The 15,848-nt window shown below is 41.2% G+C and overlaps 1 protein-coding gene across 2 annotated transcripts in view; it reads right to left on the reverse strand.

The window, feature by feature from the left end:
• The window catches only part of larp4b (La ribonucleoprotein 4B), a 68,167-nt gene that overhangs the window by 38,169 nt on the left and 14,150 nt on the right, over positions 1–15,848 (reverse strand). For both annotated transcript variants that reach the window (XM_075482657.1, XM_075482655.1), the window contains exon 3: positions 319–472. In XM_075482657.1, the coding sequence (XP_075338772.1) occupies positions 319–472 (154 nt within the window). The remainder of the gene's footprint in view (positions 1–318; positions 473–15,848) is intronic.

The following is a 15,848-nucleotide window of genomic DNA, read 5'->3' on the forward strand; positions in this document are numbered from 1 at the left end:
ATGAATGGATGGGTGGAATGGCGTAAAAACTGTATGCGTGTCGGGGTTTCAGCTCATTTTAATGGCTCAACTCCGAGTGCTTCAACCAACCTTTTATTCGCATTAAAATAAAGTTATTTTAACCCAAAGTAGACACGCATTTAAACAGTTTCTTCTTTTAATAATGGATGGAACCAAAGAGCTTTTAACTGTACTTCTGTGAGGATTTTTAATGAATCACCAAAGATGAGGAGGGATATAACTGCTTATCAAAGGGTCAGTTAAGTGTCCGGTTTACTTAGAGAATCTAATTTATTCCGAGTTTAGAGGTGATCTGACCTTCTGTTCCAGGGTCGGCCGGACTATCGCAGCCTTCCTTCCATGGCTGCAGGGCAGCAGTTGTGGTGTCGGCAGTCCCGCTGGGGTCCAGGCTAAACATGTGGTTGGCCCATGCTTTCGCATTGGGGTTGAGGTCTGAAACCTTGGCGGATTCCTGTGAACACATAAAGTTACCCGTTAACCAACTCCATGTACTCGAGCCTTGGAAGCATTTCCAATGAATCAGGTCGTAACAGTGATGTACAGACTGTCTCTTTAGTGCCTGGAAATGGGAAAGAGGTGCAAATATAGAGATTAAAAACACTGAATGTACAGTTCAAACAAGCTTGAAGGTAAATATATATTTGTATGAGGACCTATGCATGAAATCTGCACGATATCTTTGAACTTATCTGGACTGTTGCTTGTTTTTAAATTCATTTAAATGATTTTATTGGTTTCTCTTTATATTCTTTCGTGTATTTTTAATGCTTCTTCCACTCCCTGCTGCAATGCTTTTATTTTATGTAAAGCACTTTGAATTGTTTTGTACATGAAATGTGCTATACAAATAAATTTGATTTGATTTTGATCTTCTACACAGTGTCTTTGTGACAGGCTGCTAGTCACAAAGCGCCTAAAGATACCATTTAAAATGGTCTCTTTGCCAGATTGTCTAGTTATCGCTTGAATTAGGCGTCTTTCGGTCTGCCTGAATGGTTAATAAGTCGGTGTAAAGTGGCTCGAACATAAAAAAAAGACACATTCCTCTGTAAATAGACGGTTACAAGGACTTAAAAAGACCTTCAGACAGTCTGGAGATCCACTGCTCAAGATCCAATTTAAAAGATTACAAGAAAACCCGGCTGCTTGGGAGGAAGATGCAACGAAATCGGGACTTTTAAGAGTATTTACTTGTTAAAGTGTGTCAAACGCTGACAAACTTGCACGCCTACATTTAAAGGGAAAGCTGTATGACATCCCATATCAGCAACATCATTTATGAACATCTTCTTACCCCCTGCTGCGTCCTGTGAGCAGAGTTCCAGCCTCGTTTTGGTGTTGATGAAGGTAGTCCGGCTAGTTGGCTGGGGTTTAAAAAATAAAGCGTTTTGCTTCTCAAAACAATATGTGTTCAACAGAGTAATACATTTGCATCACAAAATGGTTCTCCAGGAAAAAGTCAGTCCTCACAATCGCTTGGCCCTATTTTCTCTCCCTTCGTATCACTGCCTGCCTGTCATACAGCTTCATGTCAAAAGAAGCTGTTACTGTTATTTTATTGCTAATTTTATCTCAAATGTTATCTTCATCTGTGATGAAGTCATTCTTATTGCTTTTATTGATGACTCTCTTGTGATGCAGTTGCTGTTGTGAAGCACTTCAATCAGCTGAGGCTGTTTTAATGTGCTATATAAATAAATTTTGAATTGAATTTGAACTATCCCTTTAAATGTAGGCGTGCAAGTTTGTCAGCGTTGCACTAAATGTACCTTTGAGCCTATTTTCGACACATTTTAACGAGTAAAACTCTTAAAAGTCCCGATTTCTTTGCATCTTCCTCCCAAACAGCCGGGTATTCTTGTAATCTTTTAAAGTGGATCTTGAGCAGTGGATGGACTTTTTCCCGGAGAACGATTTTGTGATACAAATATATTACTCCTTTGAACGCATATTGTTTTGAGAAGCAAAACGCTTTATTTTTTAAACCCCAGCCAACTAGCCGGACTACCTTCATCAACACCAAAACGAGGCTGGAACTCTGCTCACAGGACGCAGCAGGGGGTAAGAAGATGTTCATAAATGATGTTGCTGATATGGGATGTTATACAGCTTCATGTCAAAAGAGGCGAACTGTACCTTTAAGCGCACAGAGACCTGAGAAGTTCTTTTGTTCCGAGTCTCGGTTCGGTTCAGTGTTTACTTTCACCTCTCTCCCCATCATCATCATGAATGCAACGATAAACAAATCAATCTTGGGGAAGATGAGCACAGGTAGCAACAAAAGCCTTTATCAACCTCTTTAAGGAGCCATTTGTTCCAAAGAGCGTTGCTAAGAAAGCCAGCGCTGCTTAATCCTCCCAAACAAAGAGCGAAGCCAAAGTGAGCGCTCAGCAGACATCTGCAGCCAGGCCCAGCTCTCAGGTCTTTACAGAATAGATTTTAAAGTTCTGCTGCTCGTCTACAAATCACAGAATGGTTTAGGTCCAGAATACATGAATAGAAATAGAAATAGAAAATTACTTTATTCATCCCCCAATGGGGGAAATTCAAATTAGTCAAGTAGCTCAATTTTTTTTTTTAAATATTTACAATGATTGTATACTAACAACAACAATAATAATACAAATTCTAGTAAAAATACTATTATTACTAACTAGTAATGATAATAAATGACTAAATAAACAAATAAATAAAAAAATAAATAAATAAAAATAAAAAAATCAATCAATTTGAGAAGAACTCAGCAGTCACTGTTAAAAAAATATATAAATAATAAAAAAAACCAGTAGAATGACCTGCTGGCAGAGTATAAACCCAGCAGAGCTCTGAGATCTGCTGACTCAGGTCAGATAGTGGAGCCCAGAGTTCAAACTGGACCCGGTGAAGCAGCTTTTAGCTGTTATGCTGCACACAACTGGAACAAACTACCAGCAGAACTGAAATCAGCCCCAACTGTGAGCACTTTTACATCCAGGTTAAAAACATTTCTCTTTCCGTGTGCTTATGGTTGAGTTTTTATTTTTCCCTTCTTCTTTGATTGCTTTTAACTGTGTTTTTTAATTTTTATTCTCTTTAAATTGCTTGTTTTTATGCTGCTTTATGCTGTTCTTTTAAATGCCTTGTCTTTATGTAAAGCACATTGAGTTGCCTGTGGTTTGAAATGCTCTAACACAGAGATCCTCATTGTGCGGCTCCTCAAGCTCTAATTGGCGGCTCGCACTCGCATAGTAGCTTATAACAATATGCTAACAATAACAATACATTTTTTCAAATAACATACAGCAAATACTGCACTGTATTAAGTATTTTTATTAAGTTTGCATTTTTGTAGTATTAAGTATTTTTATTAAGTATTAATTAAGGCTTAATGGTGTTTCTTAAAGGGGGAACTGTTAAACCTGGCAACGCAGCCCGCTTAAACCATAGAGCACGCTAGCTCCTTTAGCCAGCGCGAGATGCAGGCACAATGGATCTGTTTTTAATTAAAAAAGGGCAAAAACCAGCACAGAAACCAGCACAGAAACCAGCACAGAAACCAGCACAGAAACCAGCACAGAAACCATGCTCATCCTGAATGTCTCACTATGATTACAACAACAAACTACAAATACAACATGAAGAAAGTCGAGCACATGCACGCCAGCTTCAGCTCATCCCAGTATTAAGGTAAATGTGGTCTGAATTGAACATGTATTGGCTGTGTTGGTTCTTTTTTATGTGTAGAAATGCATATTTGCAAAAGGGGACTTTAGTATGTTGTGGTAAAAGTGGCTCTAACCTTGATTTTGCTGCCAATGTGGCTCTGGTGAAATAAATAGCGAGCATCACTGCTCTATATAAATAAAGATGCCTTGAACAGAGACATTCAACTAATTATTCCTCCTAATAAACAGAAATCTAAGCATCGGTCCGTCTTGTTGTGGAGGCGCCTCGTGAGACTCGTCAGAACCAACCTCCTCTGACAGCTTCGCTCGGGGGGGGGGGGGGGGGGGGGGGGGGGGGTGCTCGCCGACCGGCTCAGACGGGCCCGTGGACATACTCACAGCATCAAAGCAGCGGTGCAGCATGCGAGTCTCACAGGCCAACAGGCTGCAGCCCAGCGCCGTGGTCAGAGCCAGCGTTTCACTCAGCTCCTGAGGGACGGCGGCCCAGGCGCCTCCCGCCGGTGGCGGCAGAAGGCTCCACCGCATCCAGTCCATCACCAGCACGCAGGACGACACGCCCGGGGGTCCCTTCAGGCCTTAAAGTGCGACCCGGGCTCCTCCTCCGAGTCATTCTGGTCAGATCACAGCCCACGCCGCGCTGCGTCTGGCCCAGCGAATGTGATGACAGCAGTGAGGCTCCTCGGCCCCGGTGGGTTAGGCTGACGTGGCAGAAGCCGATTGGCTGCTCAGCATCCGCGTCCTGCCTCTGTTTTGTCACCGCTGCACTGAGTCATTCGCCGCGCTCGCCTGAGCTCGAGCCGAACACACCGAGCCGTCCACTTTAATTAAGCCAGCCCTCCGGAGCTTCGGGTTTCTCATGGATTACTCCTGCTAACAAGCAGAGCTGCCGAGGGAAAAACCGAAAAAGGGCTCGGAAAAAACCCGCTCTGTGTTCAAAGGTTGAATAAATAAAGCTGAATAAAAGAAAGAGTTAACATTCTTCTCTCCTGGAAGAAAGCCACTCCTCCCACCTTTCCAAAGAAATGGATGAAAGATATAATGCACGTTCTTACACTTGAGAAAATCAGATACACCCTTAAAGGCTCCTTGCAAAAATTTGAGAGGATTTGGACCCCCTTTCTAGAATATTACAAAAGCTTACAAACTCCGTTAAATGAGGATTAATAGAATAGAATAATACTTTATTTATCCCCCAACGGGGGAAATTCAAATTCGTCAAGTAGCTCAACATTTTTTTTAAATATTTACAATTATTGTATTAACAGCAATAAAAATACTACTACTAACTAAATAATAATAAATGACTAAATGGCAAAATAAACAAATAAATAAGACACCAATACAGAAGTGAGAACGGAACCCCCCCCCACCCTTTCCTTCTTCAAACTATTATTTACTTTATTTATTTACTTATTAATTTATTTATTCTATTTTTTAATTAATCTTACTTTATTCTATTTTACCCTTATTATCATTATTATTACTACTATTGATATTACACATTTATTTATTTTATTTACCCTTTTTAAATATATACTGTATATGTATATTTCTTAAGATATCTGAATTTTTCTTATCTATTACTTATTTTATTTCATTATTGTTATTGCCGTCTGTGTCTCTGTTCGATAATTCATTGTGAAAAATCAATAAAAATTGTTGAAACTAAAGAAGGAGTTAAAGAAAGAGGAAAAAGGAACATTTTTCTGACTGGATGCAAGATTTCCCCGGGTCCCGTTTCACAGATAGTGCACGAGCAGATATCCTTCAGGAGATCTGGTCAGACAGACACGCAGCAGCAGCGGATGCTAATAACCAAAGACTCCCACTCCGGCTGCCATAGAAACCGCTGCTGACATCACCGGATGTGCACGTTTCCGGGCGCAGCTTGACCTTTACAAACATTTTAAAACACTCCGTCTTCACACGGGCCGGAAAGGTTAGCGGCCGCCCTGATTGAGAGTGCGTTTTCGGGGAGGAAACGAGGATGCGATTCATCACGAGTTATGGCCGGCGTCATGGCAGCGCCGGGTTTACGGCTCTGCCGTCTGTCTGCAGACCCGAGGCTCATCGTCAGCTCAAACGTGAGCCAGCTGAGTCCTGAAATGCACCACAGCGCCGGGAAAATACTGTTTTTAGCAACATTTTCCACACGATTACACCAAGAAGTGCTTCAATGTTTCCAGTTCGACACCAAGAAGTCAGAAACAGTATTTCACCGCAAAACTATATAAAGGAAGAGGCCTGGACTCAACTCGAGCTTCTCCAGTCACAGTTCTGTGCTGCTGCCACAGAGGGAGTTAAAGGGACAGTTCGCCTCTTTGGACATGAAGCTGTGTAACATCCCATATCAGCAACATCATTTCTGAACATCTTCTTACCCCCTGCTGCGTCCTGTGAGCAGAGTTCCAGCCTCGTTTTGGTGTTGATGAAGGTAGTCCGGCTAGTTGGCTGGGGTTTAAAAAATAAAGCGTTTTGCTTCTCTAAACAATATGCGTTCAACAGAGTAATACATTTGCATCACAAAATGGTTCTCCAGGAAAAAGTCAGACCTCACAATCTCTTGGCCCTATTTTCTCTCCCTTCGTATCACTGCCTGCTGCCGCCTGCCGACAGACGCGCCTGTTACGGTGTTTGGAAGGAAAAGGAAAGCAAAGGAAAGAAAAAAAAAGGAAACGAAAGCAAAGAAAAGAGAAGGACAGGAAACAAAAGAAAGAAGGAAACAAAATAAAAGGAAAGAAAGGAAAGAAAAGGAAAGGAAAGACGCCTGCCGACAGCCGCGCCTGTTACGGTGTTTGCTGCTCGGTCTGCACAGCAGGCAGTGATACGAAGGGAGAGAAAATAGGGCCAAGAGATTGTGAGCTCTGACTCTGGGGGTGTCTTTCTTTTGTTCCTCAGGAAGTCTTTTCTGTGCAAAAAGCAGGTCTCATTCCGTCTCTACTTGGTAAAACCAACAATAATAAAAGTTATAATAACGAGTGCCTGCAACCGGCTTTGCAGGTTCTGTCCACATGGTGGCCCCTCTCCTCTCTGTGCTCATATAAACTGAGGCTGTGTTCCAAACCGCATACTTCTCCTACTACTCATACTAACTTTAACTTTTTTTAAGTTCCCGGATGCATACTAGATTCTCCGAAATGTTGGGTATGCATCATGAGGTTACTACTCATACTCAAACTACCCAAGATGCAACGTAACGTGACGTCGCCGATCGTCATTTCCTGTCAAAACGGCAGTTTCAAGCTAGCTACAACGAGGGTAGGTTCACTTCCTGTTTTCAAAACAAAAGCACCAATTGTATCGTAATGGCTTTCCCTATGATAAAAGGCAACGGGTATTTTATTTTGTGAAAATAACCGGAAGTGCGTTGCTCACTGCGGCTAGCTTTAGTAGCGCCGAATTCGTGGGAACAAAATTGTAAACAGCCGGTATTTTGTCAGGTTTTCAACACGTTGGGGATCTAAACGACTACTTTCTCTCCTGAAAATGTTTCAAATGTTGCTAAAGTTTACAGAGTTTAGACCTTAAGCAAAATCAGCTTCAGGCCGGCTGATTTCGGCTCGGGCAGGAGCGAAATGCATTGTGGGTAAACGCTCTGCATACTGTCTGATCGATGAGTATGCAGTATGTAGTATGCGGTATGCAAGTATGCAGTATGCAAGTATGCAGTATGCAGTATGCGGTATGCGGTATGTAGTATGCGGTATGCGGTATGTAGTATGCGGTATGTAGTATGCAGTATGCGGTATGTAGTATGCAGTATGTAGTATGTAGTATGCAGTATGTAGTATGCAGTATGTAGTATGCAGTATGCAGTATGTAGTATGCAGTATGTAGTATGCAGTATGCAGTATGCAGTGTGCAGTATGCAGTATGCAGTGTGCAGTATGCAGTATGTAGTATGCAGTATGCAGTATGCAGTATGTAGTATGCAGTGTGCAGTATGTAGTATGTAGTATGCAGTGTGCAGTATGCAGTATGTAGTATGCAGTGTGCAGTATGCAGTATGTAGTATGCAGTATGCAGTATGTAGTATGCAGTATGTAGTATGCAGTGTGCAGTATGCAGTATGTAGTATGCAGTGTGCAGTATGCAGTGTGCAGTATGCAGTATGTAGTATGCAGTATGTAGTATGCAGTATGTAGTATGCAGTGTGCAGTATGCAGTATGCAGTATGTAGTATGCAGTATGTAGTATGCAGTGTGCAGTATGCAGTATGTAGTATGCAGTATGCAGTATGCAGTATGCAGTATGTAGTATGCAGTATGTAGTATGCAGTATGTAGTATGCAGTGTGCAGTATGCAGTATGTAGTATGCAGTATGCAGTATGCAGTATGCAGTATGTAGTATGCAGTATGTAGTATGCAGTATGTAGTATGCAGTGTGCAGTATGCAGTATGTAGTATGCAGTGTGCAGTGTGCAGTGTGCAGTATGCAGTATGCAGTATGTAGTATGCAGTATGCAGTATGTAGTATGCAGTATGCAGTGTGCAGTATGCAGTGTGCAGTATGCAGTGTGCAGTATGCAGTGTGCAGTATGCAGTATGTAGTATGATGTATGCAGTATGCAGTGTGCAGTATGCAGTATGCAGTATGCAGTATGTAGTATGCAGTATGCAGTGTGCAGTATGCAGTATGCAGTATGTAGTATGCAGTATGCAGTGTGCAGTATGCAGTATGCAGTATGTAGTATGTAGTATGTAGTATGCAGTATGCAGTGTGCAGTATGCAGTATGTAGTATGCAGTATGCAGTGTGCAGTATGCAGTATGCAGTATGTAGTATGCAGTTTCGAACACAGCCAGTGAACAGCTGAACTCTTGGTCACATGGTGCGACAGATGTGACATTGTTCCTGAAAAGCAGCCCGTTAAGGCTTTAAATCACCTCGTGGCGATGCCACGGCGTCGTAGCGGCTGAAAAACGGATAAATAAATGAATGTTCAGGGGTACGAGGATGTCTCTGAAAGAAAGCTGGAAGCGACAGGATGAGGTTTCCTCACACAGTTCACAGCTTCCTCACACAGGAGCCGACAGGAACTGCCACCTTTCAGGGGGCGGGGCCAGAGTTTCCGCCGCGGGGTGTAAATCACCAAGTCAACGAGACTTCTTTTAGCGCCACAAATGCTGAATGTGTGCGATCTGCGAGTGTCAGAATTTGCCGGCCTCAGCCGGCATCGATCGAGGAATCGATCAGCTCCGAGGCACTCGATTCCAAAGCTTTGTAGAGTTTGGAAGGACGTGAGCAGAAAGTGTATCTTTGGGTCAGGAATGCAGTCCAATGTGTGGTCCCTGCAAGCCCGTCTCCGTCAGATTAAAAAGTTCTTCACGTTTTCAGGCAAACGAACGGCCTGTAACCATGGCAGCAGGCACAGGTAACACAGAGGCTGCACCACCACACATTCTCTGCAGGTGATAAGACGAGAGAAATCTGGTGTTCTGCTTCCTGATCGCTTTCCCCCAGTTGGAGAATCAATTAAAGGGATAGTTCGCCTCTTTTGACATGAAGCTGTATGACATCCCATATTAAAAAATAAATCGTTTCGCTTCTCAAAACAATATTACTCTGTTGAACGCATATTGTTTTGAGAAGCAAAACGCTTTATTTTTTAAACCCCAGCCAACTAGCCGGACTACCTTCATCAACACCAAAACGAGGCTGGAACTCTGCTCACAGGACGCAGCAGGGGGTAAGAAGATGTTCAGAAATGATGTTGCTGATATGGGATGTCATACAGCTTCATGTCAAAAGAGGCGAACTATCCCTTTAACCAATCAATGCTGTGGGAATAGGTTCATATTTTACAGACGTGCATGGACAAAGTGATGCTAAAATGGCCACCGAATTGGCAACAGACGCGTGAATCTGGTTAAGTCGCCTATTAAATGAACATCGAGCTTCACCAGTTGGAGAAACCATCTTTTAAGCAATTAAAGTGAATTTATCAATAAGCAGAATAAACAACAGGTCGACTCCTTCAAAAGGTAACATTTCCAGAAGATTAGCTTGTGTCCTTTTCTTCCAACCTGCATTATTTATTTATTTATTTATTTTTAAATTTATTTAGTCATTTATTATTATTAGTTAGTAGTAGTATTTTTTATTAGAATCTGTATTATTATTGTTGTTGTTAATACACAATCATTGTAAATATTTAAAAAAAAAAGTATTTTTCTATTCTATAAAATGGGTCATTTTTGGTTTCTGGTGTTTCTCACACATATGTGCGAGGCATATGGCGCATGTCTCCGTGTGCGTGCACGCGTGTGAATTAGGAATGAGGTGGTTTTGGTGGCACCACATGGCACCAGCTCTCACATTTCTTCCCATTTGGGCCTCAACCAGATTTATGACAAAACTCGGGAGTAAAGAACCGAGTTTTACGGCTTTAACCCTGATCCCTGATAGGGGACATTTTTGTCCACTTGGGCTGTACTTTCTCCTCTGATTTCACACTGTAGATAGTGATACTCATCATATTTGGTCCAGTTGTGCATTTTTGACAATTTTTTTGTTAGTTTTTTTTTTTTTCTTTAAATCAGACATGGCAAAAAAATTTAAAATCCCTAAAAATCAATGTTGTTGATGATCATTGACATATCCCAGACCATAATTATCCCCACTAAATAATTCCTCTTTGCATTCTATATATTGAAAATATCGCAGTTTTTGTGTTTATTTTTATTTTTTTTTAAAGAAATTGTCATTTACATCATATAAACCAGAATTTAAAGGGTTAATTTTTTTTTAAATAATTGAAAACTTGGTAGTTATGATCAGAACTGAAGTGGAAGAAAAGATTTATGGAAAAAAAGTGTAAAAAAAAATAATTTATGATGTTTTTAGGTTGTTTTAAAAGGGGACAAAAATGTCCCTTTTCAGAAATTAAGGAGTTTAAAAAGAAAAAAATAATTTATTCATTTATTAAATCAGACAAAGCAAAAAAAAAAAAAAAAAAATCAATGTTGTTGTTGATCATTGACATCCCAGACCATAATTATCCCCACTAAATAATTCCTCTTTGCATTCTATATATTGAAAATATCGCAGTTTTTGTGTTTATTTTTATTTTTTTTTTAAAGAAATTGTCATTTACATCATATAAACCAGAATTTAAAGGGTTAAATTTTTTTAAAATAATTGAAAACTTGGTAGTTATGATCAGAACTGAAGTGGAAGAAAAGATTTATGGAAAAAAAGTGTAAAAAAAAATAATTTATGATGTTTTTAGGTTGTTTTAAAAGGGGACAAAAATGTCCCTTTTCAGAAATTAAGGAGTTTAAAAAGAAAAAAATAATTTATTCATTTATTAAATCAGACAAAGCAAAAAAAAAAAAAAAAAAAATCAATGTTGTTGTTGATCATTGACATATCCCAGACCATAATTATCCCCGCTCAACAATTCCACTTTGCATTCCATATTTTGAAAATATAGCAGTTTTTTTGTTTGTTTGTTTTTTTTACAGAAATTGGCGTTTACATCATATAAACCAGTATTTAAAGGGTTAAATTTTTTTAAATAATTGAAAACTTGGTAGTTATGATCAGAACTGAAGTGGAATTAACGATCTACGGAGAAAAAAAAAAGCGGAAAAAAAATATTCACAATGTCACTTCAGAAATTAAGTCGTGTTTTAAATCAGGTATGAGGGTTAAAGGGGCTTAAAGCAGCTGCAGGATTTCATGAGAAATAGTGACTTTTATGAGAAAATGTCGTCGGGCTTTGAGTCTTATTTGCGTTTGTGTAAAATGTGCACGAGCAAAGAAAAAGTGCGCCGAGCGATGAGATCTCAGGAGCTCAGTACCCTGAATTGTGAGTGTTATTTTGGTTCCCTGACCGCCTTTCCACCACAACCAGCTTGTAATGAGACCTACAGCCTGAAGCATTAGCCCACTGGACTCCATCGGTGTGGGCGGGCGGGGGGGCGGCGGCGTGCCCCTTTCCCTTTTTTCGTTGGCAATCTTCTTTATAATCTTGAGCGTGTGTAACTGACAGTGGAAAAAAGACAGCGGGCTCTTTCCATTTCCTAATTTTGGAACTCAGGAACAAAATTTTTCTCCGCCCGAGGGCCTTCCACTTACTTTTCTGCCCGTTTCCTCGGCTCCACATTCTTTCCAATTTGAAGTGGCTGATTGAAAGTCATCAGGGGAGCCATGGGGACACAACATTCTCCCATCAGATCCCCCGTTTGTACCAAAGGAAAATTCATATTTCTTGCTACAAAAAGGCACTTTAAGACGCAGAAAGACCAACTAAGAAATCCTGTAGAGACACAAAGAAGCTTGAGCTCCATTTGCATCCAAGATGCAAAGTTAAAGCACCGGAAACGAAACTGGGATTAAAAGACACTTTCCATCGCAAAATGTCTGCAAAGCTGGAGCTAAACACAGCTGAAGAAGAACTAAAGCAAAACACTGCTCAGTGAGAACGCACAAAGCACGTTTTAAATCGTGTTCACACACCTACTACGACTCAAAATCCAAACAGCAGCAGGTTATAACGATGGGTCTCTGCATGGATATACCCTGTAAAATCCTCCATTAAACCTGTATGACCCAAAAATTAACACTTCTCAGACTAAATGTGAAAGAATTGACCACACTGGGGGGTCCAAAAGTCAAAGAGTCGTACTGTACACATGCAGAGCACTTCTAACCTGTTTGATTTAATCCAGAAATGGCATTATTTTGAATTATATCTGTGCTTTTTGTGCATATGAGCCATCGCAGAAGCCCTGATAAATCTCCATTTAAACTCCAATTCAAACAGTTTTAACCAGGGCTGGGCAGCGATTAAAATGTTTAATCTAATTAATCACATGATTTCCCTGATTAATCACGATTAATCGCATTTGTACGCAGAATCCAAAAATGAATCCAAAAGTAGTGTATAGCTTTTAGCATTTAGCTTTATTTTAAATGTGCTGCCATATGAATGAAAGTGCCATAACATTTGTTGTGCAAACACACTTTTAACATCAGCATCTTTCTGTAGTTTTTATGTAGAAGCCTCGCTCCACTGTCTGTTTCCTTGAATGACTTGCTGCTATCAGTTGTGTGTTTTGCCTTTAAGTGATATTTTAGACTGGAACTACTACGCTGAGAAGACAATTCAACTTGGCAGTGTTTACAGATGACTTTGGTTCTGTCGACTCCGCCGTCTGGAAGAACTTTAAAATGAAAATGGCCGAGTAAAAGTTCCGTACCCTTCTCCATGTTTGGTGGATCCGCCGATTACTTTCTTTTCCTGTTCCACAGCAGACAGCAGCAGACTTTTACAAAATAAAAGCCTGTGAGCGACAGACTTTTACAAAATAAAAGCCTGTGAGCAGCAGACTTTTACAATAATCCGTTTTGCCATACAAGCCAATCAAACTCTGCGGCAACGCCGCTAAACAGGAAGTGAGACCATATCTTGGCAACCATTTGATGTTATGACATCAAACTTCTAACACAGACTCATGACCACTACGGTGAGAGGCCCAAGAATTTTGGTGACGTTTGGCCTATAGGGGGCGCTATATGTAGCAAAAAGGGATGTTTGCTCATATCTTTGGACCCCTTTGTCCAAATTTCACCAATGACGTACCAATGAAATCCCTGGATGCAGACGAGGTCATCGCAACCCATGACGTCATCTACGCCATCTTGGATTTTCCGCCATTTTGAATTTTATCAAAAACCTTCAAAAAGCATTTCAGGCCACGCAGATTGTCCGATTTCCACGGGACTTGGCACATAGAATCTTCACACCAAGCCGCACAAAAGTTATTGTGTGGATTTTTTCATTTCGCTTCCGTTTGCTTGTGGCAGCCAATCAAACCCTACGCCGACACGCAAACAGGACGTCAGGTCGTATCTCTGCGATACGTTTATGTATCGATGCCAAACTTGGTGCATGGACTCATGACGCCGTCTTGAGCAGCCTAAGCTTAGCCTATTGTGCCATGCTGCTAGGGCCCCCCCATCGCTGCTTGCAGCTATATTTTATTCTATGTTAATTTTAGCCTTGAAACTAGTTGTTTGCGTCTCTTTGGCCTAATGCTGCTAGCACTTTAGGGAATCTGAGCCATCCTACACGCCGTTTCCCTTCACACTTCGGTCATCTCGACCAGTTTGGACGGATGAAAAAAGGCTGCTTTTTAGTGATCAATTCAGCTGAACTTTGATCCAATACGTCCACGCTCAGAGTCAGGATCCAGAGCATCATTCTCAGCTCGCACAGCTCCAAACACATTACAGTCACGCAACAGCTCAGATTACAATAGCCAGTGACAATGCACCATTGTGTGGTACGTTTCGACCAATAAAAACCGTTTCCCACCTAGAAACCTGATACCGGCGGTGATAGCCCTGAATAACACACTTTAGCCCAACAGCAGGGCACACGCTGGAGGAAATAACTGATGGCAGCCGCAGTTTAAGGCTGATTACAGGCAGAGCTCAGGTCCTGGTGCTGCCTTTATAACCCAAATAATAACCAGTGGACAGTTTGATTAATACCCACGATCTGAAGGATTTCCCTTCTTTCCCAACCTGCCCGTGAGGTTTTATTTAAGGACAACAGACAGCCTGCCATCACCTTCAGGTGCTGCCCTCGTATTAGGAAGGAAACCCACCAATAAAAGGCTGGAGTTAGTAATTCTGCAGCTCAGTCCTGATGGCAGAAGATGAGTTTCGAACTTTCCTCAAAGAGCAAATGTCATTTTCGGTCTCCGAAGTCTCGTATAACAAACATCTGATTTTCTGGCTTTGATTTAAAAGTGTGTGAGTTAACACCTTAGAACAGATAATGGATGTTTGATGGGTCGAAATAAAAAAAATGCTTGTTTTAAGCATGATAAATCCAGTATTTTGGCTCCGAACTGCTTTGTATTCACTCATTTCTGTTGACTCTGCGGTGAATGAGTAATCCAAACTGACATTTATCTTGTGTGGCTTGGCAGAGAGTGTGAGTGTGATTGGTTGTTAGTCTCTGGAGTTGCTTCTGATGGACTGGCCACCTGTACCCCACCACAGGAGGCAGGTACAGGCTCCAGCACCCCCCCACAAACGATCCAGAAGTGGCTCGGTACAACTTAGAGGTCAACATTTCCCATCAGGCTCTAGCAAATAACCTCTCTTTAAAGCTCATTCCTCCATCTTTGCGTTCATGGGGTCTTATTCTATTGAAACTTCATCAAATAAACTGCTTCTGTACATGAAATGCAACTTAAACCAGTTCGTTTATTCACCCGAAAGCTCAAAGATTTACTAAATACGTCTGATTTAAAATAAGATAATCTTCGAAGGTTTTCTTCATTTCCTATCGTTTTCAACAGATTACTGTCAGCAGGGTCACATGGCTCTGAAAGGATCAGATTATTGGCTAAATTCCAATCAGACTGAGTTATTAAGGGTAATTCTCCTTGGATATCTGGCGGTGAATGAATGGGATCAGAGGCACAAAGCGTGTCATACCCCGGTATGATAGGTGGCGCTGTACCCATTCCAGCTGTTGCTAATAGAGCCACTTCCTGTTGACCTCTTCACCACCAACAACAACAACAAACTCAGGCATTGGAGAAAGATGGAGAACGCAGAGCCAGATGAAGCTACGTCCCTCTACATTTGCTCTGTGATGAGCTGCTTGTTGCACAAACTCGATGCCCAACGGAGCATTCTCCATCGCGTTGTTTGTTTCTTTCTGACGGCGACAACAACAGGAATATCGTCTGCTTTGACTTCCGGGTCACGACCCCGGGAAAACATCTGGAGCATGCGCAGAACGCAAAGTCTGATTCACCACGTGCTTCAGCGTCTACAAGCAGGTTTAGAGTGACTTTCAACCCAGTTATCTCGGGTCTGAATCCCATCCGATCCAGTTCTTAGTCAGATTAAGGTGTATACATGCACTTAATAACTCAGTCTGATTGGAATTTAGCCAATAATCCGATCCTTTCAGTGCCATGTGACCCCACTGAGTGGCTGTTTAGAGTCTTTATTTAGTTGTTTATTTCTTTTTTTTGGTCTCTCTGTGGTTATTTTGTGTCTCTTTGGATAAACCGGTACGATTTCTCCTGAACTAATGTCTCAGTAAACTGACTTTTTAACCAAATATCACACATTTAAGCTCTTTGATAGCTAATTCAATGAAGAGCACATATATGTCTATATGTCTAC

The sequence above is a fragment of the Odontesthes bonariensis genome, chromosome 14 (genome assembly GCF_027942865.1).
Source record: "Odontesthes bonariensis isolate fOdoBon6 chromosome 14, fOdoBon6.hap1, whole genome shotgun sequence".
Lineage (NCBI taxonomy): Eukaryota > Metazoa > Chordata > Actinopteri > Atheriniformes > Atherinopsidae > Odontesthes > Odontesthes bonariensis.